This window comes from Hippoglossus hippoglossus, chromosome 13 (assembly GCF_009819705.1).
Source record: "Hippoglossus hippoglossus isolate fHipHip1 chromosome 13, fHipHip1.pri, whole genome shotgun sequence".
Lineage (NCBI taxonomy): Eukaryota > Metazoa > Chordata > Actinopteri > Pleuronectiformes > Pleuronectidae > Hippoglossus > Hippoglossus hippoglossus.
In genome coordinates this window covers 2710859-2727624 of record NC_047163.1, presented here as the reverse complement: position 1 = coordinate 2727624, position 16766 = coordinate 2710859, and the positions used below count along the sequence as shown (strand labels likewise).

The 16766-nt window shown below is 40.7% G+C and overlaps 1 protein-coding gene and 1 long non-coding RNA gene across 6 annotated transcripts; both read left to right on the top strand.

The window, feature by feature from the left end:
* Positions 1 to 1604: 1604 nt before the first annotated feature.
* pld3 (phospholipase D family, member 3) lies at positions 1605 to 9486 on the top strand. 5 transcript variants are annotated; one of them, XM_034605108.1, is made up of 13 exons: positions 1628 to 1786; positions 4050 to 4168; positions 4994 to 5041; positions 5219 to 5376; positions 5562 to 5742; positions 5846 to 5963; positions 6257 to 6384; positions 6925 to 7116; positions 7255 to 7394; positions 7686 to 7851; positions 7986 to 8085; positions 8318 to 8541; positions 8674 to 9486. In XM_034605108.1, the coding sequence occupies exons 2-12, from the start codon at positions 4109 to 4111 to the stop codon at positions 8503 to 8505; spliced, it is 1479 nt and encodes a 492-aa protein (XP_034460999.1). In that variant the 5' UTR covers positions 1628 to 1786; positions 4050 to 4108; the 3' UTR covers positions 8506 to 8541; positions 8674 to 9486. The 5 variants fall into 5 exon arrangements, with proteins under 5 accessions (XP_034461004.1, XP_034460999.1, XP_034461002.1 ...); XM_034605113.1 differs by lacking the exon at positions 8674 to 9486 and having other exon boundaries at positions 1605 to 1786; positions 8318 to 8614; XM_034605111.1 differs by lacking the exon at positions 8674 to 9486 and having other exon boundaries at positions 1628 to 1785; positions 4046 to 4168; positions 8318 to 8614.
* A 639-nt stretch (positions 9487 to 10125) lies between these two features.
* On the top strand, positions 10126 to 15676 carry LOC117773327. Its single transcript, XR_004615902.1, has 3 exons — positions 10126 to 10357; positions 10787 to 10901; positions 15435 to 15676. It is a non-coding gene; the product is annotated as an uncharacterized LOC117773327 (long non-coding RNA).
* The last annotated feature ends 1090 nt before the right edge of the window (positions 15677 to 16766 follow it).

Genomic DNA, 16766 nt, shown 5'->3' with positions numbered 1-16766 from the left:
ATCAAATTCTAGAATATTTGAAATTATATTTATAAAACATGTTAAATGAATCATATTGATTATGGCTCACTATCTAACACAGTTGTTTATTTAAAGGGAGAATGAATTCACTTACGGTTTAAAACTGAAAGCCACAGAATGACTGAATAGAAGATAATGATGTGTAAGATAATGGACTTGATGTCAGACAGGTAAACTCACCTGTGAGGTCCAGCAGCCTCACAGGCCTCAGCACATTAATAAATAACTGAATAACAACTTGATGAGAAGAAGCTGATGATGTTGATGCTAGTGAAGCTTCTCTGCCTGCAGGGGTCAGCAAAAACAAAGTTTGTCTTTCTGTGGCGCTAATGAGCTCATTCATACACATTAATAATGGAATTCACGAAGAGCAGCAGGTGACGTTAAAAGAATAACCACGTGTTTACTCTTCTTACCTGTTCACGGTTCTGACGTAGCCTCAGGTGATCCTCATCCAGGAAGTGAGGTCAGAGGTTAATTAAGTGTGTGATGGATGAACGACGCCTTCCGATGGTCAGGCCTAAGAACTTTTATTTCAGTTTATTGGAGGAGTAGTGGGAAGACACACGTTTAAATTCAGATCGATACGTCGCAACTTGTAAAATAAGCAATACAATTATTACAGAAGACTGAAAATAAATCGAAACAAAAATAAGATCAAAAATAAAGAAAAGAAAATTCTCCTGTTTTTCCTCCTTGAATAGATTTAGAACGATTTATTGTTTCTTTCAAATCACTAAACATGAGGGTTTAAACTTTAAAGTTTACAATATATTATTTATTTGCGTAAATACCATTATTGAATAAACAAATAATGATTGGAACTTTATCACATCTGTCCATAAGTGTCTGTCAAATGCAGAGTAAGTTTAAATAACCTTCTTATTGTTAAGTACTTGTAACATGAAGCCTGCTGATGCAGCTGTTGATACAAAGGGTCAAAGTTTGGTTTGTTTTGAATGTGGAATTTTCTTTATGGTAAAAATCAATTGCACTGTTTGTTCGTCCAGTTTTCTGCATTGACAGCACATGGTTTCAACATCCACTGAGAACATGGTGAAACACAAGCGGAGTCAGATCAAATGAAATATACTTGGATCCACAAGTTGAAGTTGAATATGTCGACAGATTTATTGCTTTTTTTTCCGAAAACAATAAACATGAGGGTTTTGAAATAATATTTAAAATTGAGGGGGGAACGCCTGAGAGGTTTTTTTTACTTAACCGTTTATAATATAGAATTATCATAGTTTTTGTGTAAATACCATTATTGAAAAAACAGAAACTAAATTAATACATAAATTAATTAGAAAATAAATAATGAATAGAACTTAATAGAGAACATGTGGAGACAGAATAATGACAGAAATTAATTATTTAATCTCTCTCGTGTTTTTGTTGCGTTTATTTGATGCAAACGTATTTAAAATATATTTTTTTAACTTAATCACTAATTTTCTCCAAGTTTCTTTGTATGAGCGTTTATTTTTAGCTCCAGTGTAACTTCATCCATCACGTGACGGGCTCTCCTCCAATGAGCCGCCCGGACTTACATCACATGACCAGCTCTCCTCCAATGAGCTGTCGGGACTCGGGTCACATGACCCCCTCTGCTCCAGTCTGGACTTTAACAGCGTCGACGAGCGTCTCCTTTGTTTTCTTCCGCATTTTAAATGAAACATCCTCTGAAACCTTCCTGCGAGAGAAGAACTCGAGTGGACGCAGTTTCCTGGAGCTCGAAGTGAAGCTGGACTCATGAAAACAGGCGAGTTGCTCAGGTTTCAGCACGAGAGGGAGATTTGTTGTTGTTGTTTTGCATCGTCAGCGACTCTTCGTCTGTTTCCAGCGGTTTGTTCCTCTAAATGACATCACTACTAAACTTTAAAGTCAGAAGTACGTTTATTTAGTGGATTGTAAATGAACTCGGTGTGTTTGATGTCGTTCAGATATCTGCTAACTCCCCGTGGAGCTCACACAATGAGTGTGTTGCTCTTCTTCTGTTGTGTATTTTTTTTGCTCTCACTCACCATCACTTTCACAACTGGAGCCAAAAAACCTCTGGACTCACATGTTCCTCAGCTCAGGACTCGTTGTTCTCTGCTGCCAGTTGTAGTTTGATGTGTCTGAAACACGTGTCGCTCTGTGTTTAGTTTAAATACTTTAAAAATCTATATCAATCTGTAGTTCAACAGAGATGAAAGGGATTGTATCCTTTGATCAGGACAAAGTAAGAAGGTTAAAATGGGACTTTACAATGTTTCCCATGTCGTGGGACACTTGTAGTTTGATGTGTCTGAAACGTGTGTCGCTCTGTGTTTAGTTTAAATACTTTAAAAATCTATATCAATCTGTAGTTCAACAGAGATGAAAGGGATTGTATCCTTTGATCAGGACAAAGTAAGAAGGTTCAAATGGGACTTTACGATGTTTCCCATGTCGTGTGACAGCTGTTTTCATCGAGTTGACGTGTTCAGTCCTTATCAGTTCACACCAGTGCTGCAGTTTTACATTGGAAAAACAACCGATTTCCAAATAACACTTTTCCTTATTCCAGACTCTGATCATCAGTCAATAACATTCTTTTTCATTATGACACAATAGCTTAAATCTCCACTGTTTTCATGTTAATGTGCGACAAACCACACAAGTTGTTTCTGGACAATGTGGTTGAAATGCTGGTGCAGATTTAAAATGTGCAGCCTCCTTCTCCTCTATTTACTGGTCACTACCATAACTTTGAGTTTATCGTCTTCAGTTGTGTTACTTGGAATCGGGCTGGACGACGTGACCATTATCAACCAATATCAATAATTATCACAATAAATGTCACATTATTATTTTGAAGTTTGACAGAGTTTTGCTCCTGAGTGAAGGTTGTAGTTATTTAACTCAACCTATCAATATTGAACTGTTGTTACATTGCTATTGATTGAAATTAAATTGCAATAACTATTGACAAATGATCAAACTACCGCAGCAGCACCAGTGTGTTTTGGTCACTGAGGAAAGATTCTAGCAGGAAATGTCTGTGTAAGCCAGTTGTGTAAAATCAGACACGTTGGAGAACTTGTTTCCTCCATTCGCTCGACTTGAAAATGTCCAAATGCTTCTGTGAGACTCCAATTTAAAAATGTTTTTATTCTACAGTCCAGGAAAGTGCTTGTTTATTTATCAGCAGCTGCATTGAGTCACGGGAGTTTTCTGAAGTGACGGCCACTCTTGTGACGGGCAGCTTAGAAATGCTGCTGTCAGCGTTAGACTTTCCAAACTTCCTCAAGCTCCCAGTTCGATCAAATCTCACATCACAAGACCTCAGAATCCAGTGAACAGTTAATTAGGTTTTATTTCTAACCTTGTTACTGAGTCTGACCGAGTTATCGTCCTTAAAAACATCAGATCTGAGCGTTTCTCCGACACGTCAGTTTTGGTATGTATCTACGTTTGGAGATGTGAAAACATTTGGTTTATAGAATAAACAATGCAGAAAAGACACGTTTGCATTGACATTTCATAAATCCATGTCGGTCAGGCTCTAGTTTACAGTAGCTAATCCACAGTGTTATTTTTTTAGCTGGGCTCCGTCAGCAGCTGGAACCTTGTGTGTCTTTGTGCCAGAGATGATGAACTGTGCAGGTTATTCTCTCTGTTTGGTGTTGAACACATCTAGAACCTTCTCTTTGTAAAACCAGGAAAGGTTAAGCGGAGGTGTTTTTATGTGTTTAAATGAGGGACAATGGTGGTTGAGATTGACATGTTGCTATGCAGCTAAATCTCCCTTTTCCCAAATTATTAAACTGGCAAATTCCTTTTATAATACTTCTTAAAACATAATATTTATCTCCATCTCTTCACGGGTTGGTTGACATCAGTTTGCTGAGAACCCTTCTCTAATTTTCATTATCAACGCACTTCTGTTGTTTTGTTGTTTCCATGTCGAAGGTGAAACATGTTTCAGACCAAACAGAGGAACAGAACACGCACTGGTTCATCATGTGTTCACGTTTCTCCATGTTTTCATGTTTCTGCAGTAAAGACTCAGTGACCTGATACTGAATCTGCACAAGGAAGATCTGAGCGGACGAGACTGATGCTGAAGTCAGATGTCGCTTTGAACATGACCATGAAAATGGACGTCCCTTACAATCAGGTACGATGTTCTATTGTGATCGAGTTGAGCTTTTGAATAGTTTCCACCTTCGATTGGGTTTGATTATTTACTTAAAGCAGTTAACAAGTCAAAATGACAAACATTTACTTAACAGATATTGATTTCAGGTATTAGTTGTAGCCCTGAAGATTCATATCTCTTAATATATTGACATTAAAAACAAATCTGCTTAAAGAAGAAGAAACTAATGTAAAGGGGGTGAAAAGGTTAAACTTGGGGAATTTGACTTCAAGTGTAATAAATGAGTCAATTAGATTTATACAGTCGATCAGGTTGAGAGGAATTTCCTTCATATATCCAGTAGAAGTTTGACTCATCTTGTAAAAATTTTCTACTCTCAGTTTCTCAGCAATATGTGATTTTCTCTAGTTGTGAGGAATTATTAATTTCTGAAGTCTACAATCCAGCTGGTGATGATTTGTATCCACAGAAGGAATTCACTCGGTTTCAGGTTCATATTGTTATTACTGTTTATTTCCTGTCACGTGCTGGTGATGCCAGTAAGACACAGAGAAAACAAGGGAAGTCAACAGATTTCAAAACTAATCTGAGGCAGTCGAGGAAAATGGACAAATTGGATCGTTCAGCTCTTCGTGAAAGCATCAATGAAATCATTAAATATTCTACATCAGGTGTCAGTAGGGACGACTTTCAGCACTCTCAGCTTTCCTCTAACTTTAATGGTTTTTCTTATTATGTTTTAATGGCACCACCCCCCCATCTTAACTTAGAGGTTTATTATTTAGTTTGATTCTCAAAATACTGTACAGTCATTGTGTTGATTTATTCCTTTGATGCCTGTAGCTGGTGAACGTGGAGGAGAGGAGGCAAGAGAGCAGGAAAACACTGATGGTATGTTACACACACACACACACACACACACACACACACACACACACACACACACACACACACACACACACACACACACACACACACACACACACACACACAGACAGATAAAGATGTGTCATAAAATGCATTGCAGAGAAACTCAACACAGACGTTTTAAGTGGTCACTCTTTCCAGTACTCCAGGTGGGGGTTAGCACTGGCCACGTTAGCCACTGTGCTGCTGGCTGCCATGGCCATCTACAACCTCCTCACGCCCAGGTTTACCCCCTCCCACCCGGCCCCGAGCAGCAGCCTCCGTCTGCCCAAGGGCGAGTCCTGCTCCGACCCCTGCAAGTAAGAAAACATCTGCTCACACGTGAACACGGAACCTGCACATTTACTCAAACTCTTATTCAAAACAATGAAAGCATTTCTTCTCACATTACAATATTTCTTATCAGCCAGGCTCTTTTGTGAGCAGCAGGATTTCAGATATTAGTCAGTATCACTGAGACATTTCCTCTGGTCTCTTCTGTCAGGATTGTTCTGGTGGAGAGTATCCCTGAAGGTCTGGAGTTTAACTCCAGCACCACTCACCCCTCCATCTTCCAGGCCTGGCTCAGTCTGGCAGCCGAGGCTCGCAGCAGTCTCGACATCGCCTCCTTCTACTGGACGCTCAGCAACAAAGACACTGGCACCCACGAGCCGACAGCCTATCAGGTCGGCCGGAGCTGGAATCAAACGTGACTTTATTTGACAAACGCTTTGACTACAGCAGAGTAAATGACAGACTATGAGAACTGTGTTCTGTCTGTGTGCACAGGGTGAAGCCATCCTGCAGAAACTGGCTGAAGTTTCAGGGAAGGTGTCTGTTCGTATCGCCGTCAACACGCCGCAAGAGAGTCAACCTCAGGACGACCTCCGGCTGCTCAACAGCTCAGGTTCTAAAAATATCTTTATTAATTTTGAGATATTTTGATTCCAATCATATCACTCAAAACTTTATTCCTTTAATTGATAGTGATTTTTTCCTTTTACCAATTTTTAAATGTGAAACTGGAATTAAAATTGACCTTTAATTCATATATTCTGAACTTGTTTTTATTCAAAAGGTAGAAAAAGGTCTCAAACTGATGGTGGAATAGAAACAAAGATTCATGCATGAAGCTCATATCTACTGTTTATAAATCATACTCAAATAAATGTCTCTGAACTGACTGTGTTTGTGTTTCAGGAGCTGACATCAGGACAGTGAACATGAGAGAGCTCACTTCAGGCGTCCTACACACTAAGTTCTGGGTCGTTGACAAGAAGCACATCTACATCGGCAGTGCCAACATGGACTGGAGGTCCCTCACACAGGTACACACACACACACACACACAGACACACACAGACACACACACAGCAGAATAACCTGGTTCCCATGTTTCTTCAGTTCATTCAAAACTCCTGAACTGGCAGTTAGAGGTTTCCATGGTGCTCAGTCCAGACAGAATGTTTCTTCTGCTTCTTCAAGTTCTTGCGTTGGCTCAAGCTTGCGGTCACATGCCAAACTGTCACAATCATGTAAATCTGCTTTAATATTCAATTTCTCAAACCACATCCCGAGTTTCACTCACATCATCAGATATTTCATCGTATTTTCTGCCATGAACATCCTGTTTTTCAGAGTCGGCACCAACATCCTATAAAACTGTGGAAAAAGGAACATGTGTTTCTGAAGGATTCAGATTTATTCTGATCCTTAAATATCTGATCTGTAGAATCAACAGGTTGATTGATAGTTGTAAACATAGTTTTATTATAGTTGTAATAATTTGGTCTTGTTGCTTTTTCTCGTGTTTAACACAAAACTCGGCGATTGAGAGTAAGTGAATGCTCTGGTGTGTTGGCGTCCAGGTGAAGGAGCTGGGCGCGGTCGTCTACAACTGCAGCTGTTTGGCCGAAGACTTGAGTAAGATCTTTGATGCCTATTGGCTCCTGGGGGAGAGTCAGTCCATCCCATCGCCGTGGCCAGTCAGCTTCTCCACCCTCTACAACAAGGACACGCCTCTGCAGCTCACCAACACGCCGGCCAGCGTTTATCTATCGGTGAGAAACATGCAGGGATAAAGGATGAGAGAAATGTTCTCCTTTGTGTTTTTGACTTAATCTTCGTGAAACCATTTCTTTTATTAAAACTCTTTCTGAGCAAATGACGAACAAGTGTCTTTCTAACCGTTCTCTCAGAGTTCCCCTCCGTCGTTCTGTGCCGCCGGCCGGACTCCAGACCTCCAGTCCGTCCTCAGCGTGATGGACGATGCTTACAGCTTCATCTACATCGCTGTGATGAACTACCTGCCCACCATGGAGTTCTCCCACCCTAAAAGGTACAGATGTCCAGAGACGTGTGAGATGTAGCTCCAGCGAGAGAGAGTAGAGAAGAGTCCGATGACGATTTGATGACGACAGTGCGTCTGTTTCCTCCTCTTAAGTCAGCTGGTTTTTAACAGCAGAGTACTAACATGTATAAGATAAGAAAGAGGAAATTCAAAGTGTGACGAGTCGTTGATTAATATCTAAAGAGCCTGCACTGGTGTCATTTAGAGCATTTTATTTATATTACAATAATGTAGTAAGGTCTCATGCCCATCGTTCTCTTCACCTGGCGCCCCCTGCAGGTACTGGGCAGACATTGACACCCAGCTTAGGAGAGTGGCTTACGAGAAGCGGGTCAAAGTTCGCCTGTTGATCAGCTGCTGGGCGAGCACCCAGCCCGTCATGATCCCCTTCCTGAAGTCTCTGGCCTCCGTTTACGAGCCCAAGAGCAAACTTGACATCCAGGTGGTAAGTGCATCCTCTTTATTTCTTTACGAGGAAAAAGAAAATTGGAAAGGAAATTGTGCATATCGTGACGTGTGTCCTGTAGTAAAACCAATACTGTAAATCCTGTAGTAAACACGTCTTCTCCTCCCATCCAGAGGCTGTTCGTGGTTCCTGCCAGCCCCAAGCAGAAGGAGATTCCCTTCGCCAGAGTCAACCACAACAAATACATGGTGACGGACAAGGTCGCTTATATAGGTACGGATCTGGATTCATTGCAAAAAACAATACTTGATGTCATTGTAAACTGAATTTGGGCTTGACATGCTGATTTGACATTTTTAAAACATTTTATAAGCATTTTATAATTTAAATAATCACGAGTTAGCTCAGATTTACTCACCAATATTAACCATATGTCCTCCCCAGCCTTTTCAAAGTAAAAGTGAAAAAATGCTCTTCAATATAATCGCTGTCGTTCTGTTTCCAGGTACGTCGAACTGGTCCGGTGACTACTTTACGAACACCGCTGGCTCGGCACTGGTTGTCAATCAGACCGCATCACAGTCCCCGGAGCCGACCGTCCAATCCCAGCTGAAGGCCGTGTTCGAGAGGGACTGGAACTCCGACTACAGCACGCCTCTCACCCAACACTCAGACCTCAAAGTCATCTGTTAGATTCAACAGCCAATAGTTCAAAACCCTCGGAGCTGCACCACAGTTGGGCTCCTCTGTTTAACGTGTACAGAGCTTGAGTTGCACACTTATGTCTTCAGTTTCTCAAATAGAAAAACCCCCTGAGCTGAAACATCAGCTGCAGACAAACCCTCGGTGGAGCCAAGATATCTCTGTGTGCTTGGGTCCAAAGAAAGAGAATAAAACTTCCAGTTGACTTGTTTTATCACAAGTTTTAGTGCCAAACTCCACCGTGAGAGAAAAACGCCTTCAAACCACTGAACAGCTCAGTAACTGTTCCAGGCTACTTCAGTGTTACTAAGGAGAGAGAGTCTTTACGTCTCTTTGCTGTTCCGATCAAAGCTTTTTGTTTCTGTGCTGCATCATGAGATCAGCACAGAGTCAGTCTCAGCTGTCAATCATGATGTTTCACCCCTTTAATGAACACTTGAAAACACATCGAGTGATAAGAAAGTACATAAACCTATCGTCAGAAACCCTCTTTAAGAGAAATGTATTTGATGTGCGCTTTGTTAAGCTTTGCCAATGTCCCATCTGCTAACATGGAGGAGGCTGAGTTTATTACCTACACTACAGCCAGCCACCCGGGGGCGATCAAGAGGAATTGCTCTACTTTTTCAATGTTAATTGATGGTTTTCTCATTTTAAAGATCAACCACTTTTGTTTTTCCTTCACACAACTTCAGAGTTGTTTTTATCTTCGCTCATCTCAGGGAGAAAATATTGTGTTTTCTTAACGGATCATTTATCTTTGCTGGACTTTGCTGTGCCTGTACTCTAATTATAAAATAGGATTTAGGATTTTAAACTCGCTGTTTTTAAATACATTAGATTTGAGAAGTTTGCAGCTGTAGTGATTGACGATGATCAAATTTACTTTCCACTGTGTGGAGTGAATTAAAACTTCTAATTAGCAAAGACATTGTTGTTACGGCAACTGTCCAAAGAAGCGTGTTTACATACGACAAAAAGCTCTGGAGCAGTCACGTGCCCCAGCAGCTGATTCACAACCAAGGCTGTCCATTTAAAACGTGACAGACTGGTCCCTGCTCCACCAGTGCTGCCTCACACCACTGTCACTGGTTTAACCTCCACTATCCAAGCCTCCACCTTTTCTAGTTCAGAGTCATGACAAGGATCCAAAGTGTAAAATGTGACCTGGGAGCTTTTATACAAGTGGAGCCATCAGCACCAAGCCTCTGTTTCCTTTTGCTGCAATAAATGGTTTAATGACGACGAGTGTTCCTGACTGAACTTTTATAAAAATAGAGATATTTCATGTTTTTTTATTTTAAATACATTTGATTTTGTCATTGTGAGTTATTGAGTGTGTTGATGGACAACGTGACGTCTTCTATCATTTAAGAATTCGATCTATAAGTCAATGAACTGTAAAGAAGTGAAGAGGTCTAATGCTAAACATCTCATGAGCCGTTAAGTAATTGAGATATACTGAACACTGTGGCCTGCACTCAGCAGAACTCAGCTATTACTATTAATAGTATTAGGATTTTATTATTATAGCACCTGGAGCTGTCAATCAGAGTTGTCCAGCCTCCATGTCCCCCCCCCCCCAGCCTCCATGTGCGCAGCAGCAGAGGAGGAGCAGCTCAGACATGACGGCGGGTCACAGCCTCGTCTCATCGCTGCTGCTGCTGCTCCTCTGGAGGAACTTTACTCTGAAGGAGTCCAGCTCGTAACGTTTGATTCCACGTGTTGACGTGGACGGTTTTTTATTTCTTCCTGATGGTCGGTGCGTCAAAACTTTCTGTGAATGAAGCTGCAAAGTTTCCAGACTGAGCCTCGAACCAGCGGCTGTTTCAACGGGATGAAGGTACAGACACATATTTACATTGAATCCGTGACAATATATAGAAATATACATTTTCCATAATCGGAATATTAGTTTTGAACCTGTCTCCATCTGCAATAGTGTGTATTTGTTGTGCATTAACGCACCAGCGAGTCCTGCTGTGCCATATAAGGCTGTAACTCACCGCTGACCTTCATCTATTATTAGACCTGAAGTTCAGAGACATAACAGACACACGTTATATCAGGAGAGTTCAAATATAAAGTGATAATCAAAGTTTTAAAGTTTATTTATTGGTTATTATCAACCCTGGTGTTTTATTATGAGGAGAACAGACTTTATTATGTATTATGTGTCATGTAATAATAATGTTTGTTCTCTTCTGGTATAATAATGTGTTCTGTTATATGTGTTTTGTTATAATATGTTGTTTCCTCTGTGTTGTTGCAGTGATCCTCTCTCAAACTGCTGCCTCTGCACGTTCAGCGGCTCAGCTCGGATTAAACCCGGCAGCTGCTGCTCAGTGTTCGGCTGCTCCGCTCACTCACCAGCCTCCGGGTTCCAGGTACAAGCACATGTTCACTCAGACCACATGGAAACTGTCTCCTGAGGAAATCTGAGAAAATCTATATTCTTTTGCCATTTGAACCTTTTTACCTCCAGTATAATCATTGTGGTTTGACCTCTTAGGTTTTCTCTCTTTGTAAATTGCTTTGCTGAATCTGCACTTTTTGTTTTAATCAGTCAATTAATCAATCAAGACACAAATTAAGTAATCAATCAATCCCTGCTACTTCTACTTTTACAATAAAATAACTACAGTTTTTATTTCTGACCAGAAGCAGCTCAGTGCTGACATGTTTTTAATAACTTGGCCTGGTTACATGGCCCGTGTGGTGCTGCAGTAGCAGACTTCTAACACTTGTGTGCAGCACTGGAGCAGGTTTAACAGACCTCTGCTCTCACCTCTCTCTGCTGCTTCTCCTCTGGAGGAGACGACCAACTGAGGCTGAAGATCTGACCCTGGTTAAATCCCAAACTTTACAAATTTCACCAGAAGATAAAATAAATCACTGGGAGAATCCTGGGAGGTGTCATTATTTATTTTTATTTTATTTCTAAAGGGACAGTGCACATTAATCAACATTCATACAAAAGTAAATGCACTCAGGTCAGCTGAGTGCAGCCCACAATGATCATAAACACTTTGTACATGACTCTCTTTGTAATTTATTATCTGTCTGACCTGAATCAGTCCAGAGCAACTTGAAGTCCAGCTGTGGTTTATTGGCTCTGATGTTTATGGGTGTGTCTTGATGTGAGAATCAAACACACCCGGTCTCTGCAGACCAGCCTGAGATGAGCTGCTTCACACACAGAGCGAGCTGTGTGGACTCCAGAGGGAATCTCACATTCTTACATCACACTTCTCAGTTTGCAGCATTTTTCTGCATGAAAATTCCAACAAAACCATCAAGAATATTAGGCTTTTAAGTGCTATTCCTATAGATATATATGGGCTATACCAGGACACACACACACACTGAGGTATCTCCTGCATTCCCCAGTATCTAAACTATTTAGTGTCTTCAGGGGTCATTGAACGCAGCACAGCCCAATTCAAGAGGTTATTTCTGTTTCCAGCCCCCACCCATTCAGCGTGTGTGTGTGTGTGTGTGTGTGTGTGTGTGTGTGTGTGTGTGTGTGTGTGTGTGTGTGTGTGTGTGTGTGTGTGTGTGTGTGCGTGTGAGTGAAACCTGCAGGACCAACATTCAAAAGTGTTTTTTACAAAAATCTAAATAGGTAAAAGTAAAAGTGCAGAAAGTAGAAATGGTCAAGAGATTTGTTTTGAATCAATGAGTCGAGGAAAAAGATTTTCCTTCTTCGTCAGTAACAAAATAAAGAGGTTTCCTGATGGCCACATGGTGGCGCTATTGGATCCACATCAAGGATAATAACACTTAACACAAATTCTCCTTTACTAACTCTTCTTTAGACATCGTCCAGATAATCAGCCTGATGTTAAATATTAATAATAATGATAACTAGGGCTACGTTGTAGCACTAACGTGCCCGAGCTCATGCATTTTAAAGCCTGTTAGTGGAGAGAGCGATCAATGACCAAGCGCATGTCTCTGCGTTGCATGCGTTTTGGGGCTCTGATGTAGCGTGAGCAATTTTGTGTCAATTGGACAATGTTACAACAAATCAATTTTCACACTGAGCATGTTGAAGGCTCAAAAAGCCAATTCATTTGGGTTAGAATAATAAGAAGAAGAAGAGCCAATATTAACTTCAATCTAAATTAAATATGTTGTAAGAATTTAGATATTATTGTTATAAATCATTGTTATTATAGTAATTGTTAGAGACAGACTGTTTCTACAGTTTCCGCATTTGTCCACCAGATGGTAGTGTTGTACTGTTGTTGTACTGATTATGCCGCGGAGGGGGGGGGGGGGACCGGGAGAAACGGCTCCGAACCACGGCCACTAATCACGCACTACATTCCACGCCATCACGTGCAGCGCTGTCAGTATCACTACGCACAGACTGATCTGTTAAGGTCAAAAACAAAAAAATCTCCATGTTGTTGAGATGACGTCATTTAAAGTTGATATGATCGAACGTGTAACGTCAAAAATAGGCGACTTCCTGTTGCGTTGTTCCATAACGCTCCGCCATAACGCCTTTTTTGGCACAAAAAAGCCGCACTGTTGTTGTACTGTTCCTAGAAAAAAAAAAAAATGAAAAAAAACATATATATAAAAAATATACCACTAAAGCCAAAATGGTGGGCTTCCTGTTTGGTCTAGCATATCTATCCAAGAGACTTATTTGTTTGTTATGAAAAGACACATGTCCCCATCGATTTTTGTACATGTCGGCCAATCGTGGTGTCGGGGCTGCCCTTTAGGGGGCGCTAGTCAGTTATTTTGTCACGCCCATTGGCAAAATAACTTAATAATTCCTTAAAACCATATGAATATTTTCAGGGGGGGAGTGTTGATACACAAATGTAGTTTGAGGGAGGTTGAACCTCGAACACTGAAGTTACAGCAATTTCGTGTGTCACGGCGAGTTGATGAACTTTGACGCCACGCCACTATTATGGCGTTTGATGAAAAGTCTCAGTAATCTTATGCGTTCATTATCAAAGTCTTGAGACACAGTTTGATATGGTTGCAGTAAGTGGATGAGGAGGAATACATCCAAGTGGAAGACATGCAAAAAACACCGTCGGTGCTCGGGCCCTAATAAAGTCAATGACTATGTCAAAAGTAACAATAGTAACACTAATACTGAAAAACAAGATTCAACCACAGACTGTAAATGAGGATTGACGACATGTCAGCTCCCCCTGCTGTTTGGCTGCAGTACAGGTTCTAAACCCTGCCTCCTCCATGTTAGCAGATGGGACATGGGTTAAACTAAAAAGTCAAAATCATCGTCGTCCATCTTTATTTACTGTCTATGCCTCCAACGTACACATGTTAACCCTTTAATACACCAGTGGGATGATGTTGCTCACTGTTCTGTGTTTATTTGTTCTTCTCTTGTCGCTGCAGCATCGAGCTGCACCCCCCACATGCTGCTGTGATGGAGTCTCTGCTGTCAGGGGACGACCTCGGTGCTTCTCAGTCTTAATGATGACAATCGCACCACAACACTTGTTTCCTGTTCAGTCCTGTGGGAGGTTAGAAAAAGAAGCTGCATGGTAAATTTCAAAATATTTTCCAGGTGAAAAGAAACAGGATTAGAAACTAAAACCCATGAAAAGCTTCCTTGTGTATATGAGATACACAAGGAAGCCCATGATGAGCCCATACATCAATACATTGATATAGAAGAAAAATAAATGATTAAAATAAATGAAAACAACTGATAAGATCAAATGTGGCTACAAGTAAAATATGATCCATTATGGAAAGTGAAATCTAAATAAAGGAAATAGGGACACTGCATTTATAAAAGGAAGATCTCCTCTAAAATGAATAAGTGCTGTGTTCGATAATACTTCATCACAAAGTGCCTCTTAGACCTCTGATCAAATTTAAACCCTAAACATGACAAAGATACGACGGAGGCACAAAGAGAAAACGGATGGAACAGCCTCGTGCTGCAGTGTGTCGTCCGTCTGAAGAGCCGAGTGTGATCATCTCCGTGTCCCTCAGCTAACTGCACTTTAATTAACACCGTGTCCTGTCCGTGGACTCGAGTGCTGACGAGGGTGCAAACAGTAACTGGTGGAGACTCGACCCTCGACTCAGCTGGTTCTCATCGTACCTGCCTGGTTTGTGGGGGGGGTTCCACTACAGAGTCAGAGCTGATTGGACGACATGTGACTTTCTTATTAAGTTTCAGATTTGGGTTTAGGGGAACTGTTGGGCCTTGTGCTCCACTGGGTGTGATTCTTGTTGATTAAATTCATAAGAGCAGCATGTTACTGCCAGGTTGTGATAAAACCCCCCGAAGCTGATGTATTTAATTAATGGCTCATTATAAAATGATGAATCCGTGACATTAACAGCTTATTAGCACAAGTGGCTTATTAGAAAGTGAGTGTGTGGTCAGGGGCTACGAGTTAAAATACGTGTTGTGTGTGAACAGGTGAGAAGGTTCCACACAGGAAGCAGGAATCAAGCTTTACAATGAATACATGTGTGGAATTTAACACAAAACAGCTTCACACACACGAGGAAAACAACTTTCAGACCGTTTGTGTCTCACTCTGCAGGAAACAAACCAAAAAGTCCAAACTCAAGTTAAAACACAAACTGAAACACTGGTTAAACACTAGAACACGAGAGTGAGGAGCTCAGGGACAATACACACACATGTGTATAGAGTCTGTGTATTTATTGTATTTATTTAATATGTAATTCATATATAATTCAATCATGTATGAAAACACAACAAACTGCAAATCAAATTACCATCAGTCACAAATGTCTTTCAAAAGGTCTATAACAGTAAATTGAGACTCAGTGACCGAACCATGTCTGTTTGTTACAGCGTTGATATCTATATATCTATATATCTATATATACTGTATATAACTGGAGGTCTCCCCCCCCCCCCCCTCTCTCTCTCTCAGGGATGGTCGATGTTGAACAAACGCCTCAGCAGCCGGGAGGAGGAGACATGTCATCACAGCCGCTCACCGTGGATTCACCGTTTCACGATGTTTGGTGGAGAACTAGTTCATCCTGATGTCATGTTTACTTTCATAGTTTTACTTCTATCTTATTGTCTTAATCTTAAATGTGATGATACTTGAGCTGTGTTTCAAAGACATGTTTGTCAAACATTAAAGCACATTTTTTTACGTTTATACAACCTGGGCCTTGGTGTCATTGGTATTTCCAGGAAGTATTAAAGTTTCACACTGTGTGACGTCTGAGACGAAGGAAATAAAGGTTCAGCTCTGTCTCAGATCTCAGTTCCTCCTCTCGTCCACTCATGCTCCTGAATGTGATCAACCAATTAAGATCGTTTCTCAGTTCTCTCCCCTGTGATTAGATTAAATGTGATTTGCCAGTAATGGATGTGAAAGTTTCAGCAGGTCTCCGCTCGGACTCATTTACAGCCTTTAAGTCGTATGAGGGCGTTTTGTGAAGCACCACAGAGAACAGGCGTGTTGACCAGGAGAAACACCTCCTGTAACTTAGTTTGTGGCTGAGGCTGAAGTTGAGAGCATCACGGGACACATCACGTCCTTCAGGATATCACTCCACCCATGTTAAACACTCACGTTACAGGCATGTAGGGTGTGTCTCATAGTTCCAGCTCTAAAGTAAGGAGCAGAATTCAACATGTTCACTGTATATTATTATTACCATTAATTAGATTAATTCTCAAGGATAAAACTGAGATAAATAAGGTAATTTACAAAATAAATCCCCACAAAACTAAATCGAATCTTCTTAATACATTCAACCTTTATTTGTACAGAAACAGAATCCAGCAGGATGTATTTACAGGGATCATTTCACTAGAGGTTCATTGTTTTAACCAGTTTTCAACCATTTGAATATTACAAAAAAGAAATACAATTAGAAAAATGTAAACAATTTGAATAAACAACTGATTCACCAGCAGCAACAGCACATGTACCAAAGCGTGTGTCCCTCCAAAGCTTTTAGAACTTATTCCCCTTTGCTTCCTGTTTGGTCTAGCATATCTATCCAAGAGACTTATTTGTTTGTTATGAAAAGACACATGTCCCCATCGATTTTTGTAGAAGTTTGGTAGTGATAGGACAATGCACAGTGGAGTTTTGACAACATCGTCTTCTTTGGCGAAGGATGAACCTTCGCTGCAACACAATGTTTACACAGTTTGAGGAAATGTCACGATTCTTAACTTCAATCTAAATTAAATATGTTGTAAGAATTTAGATATTATTGTTATAAATCATTGTTATTAT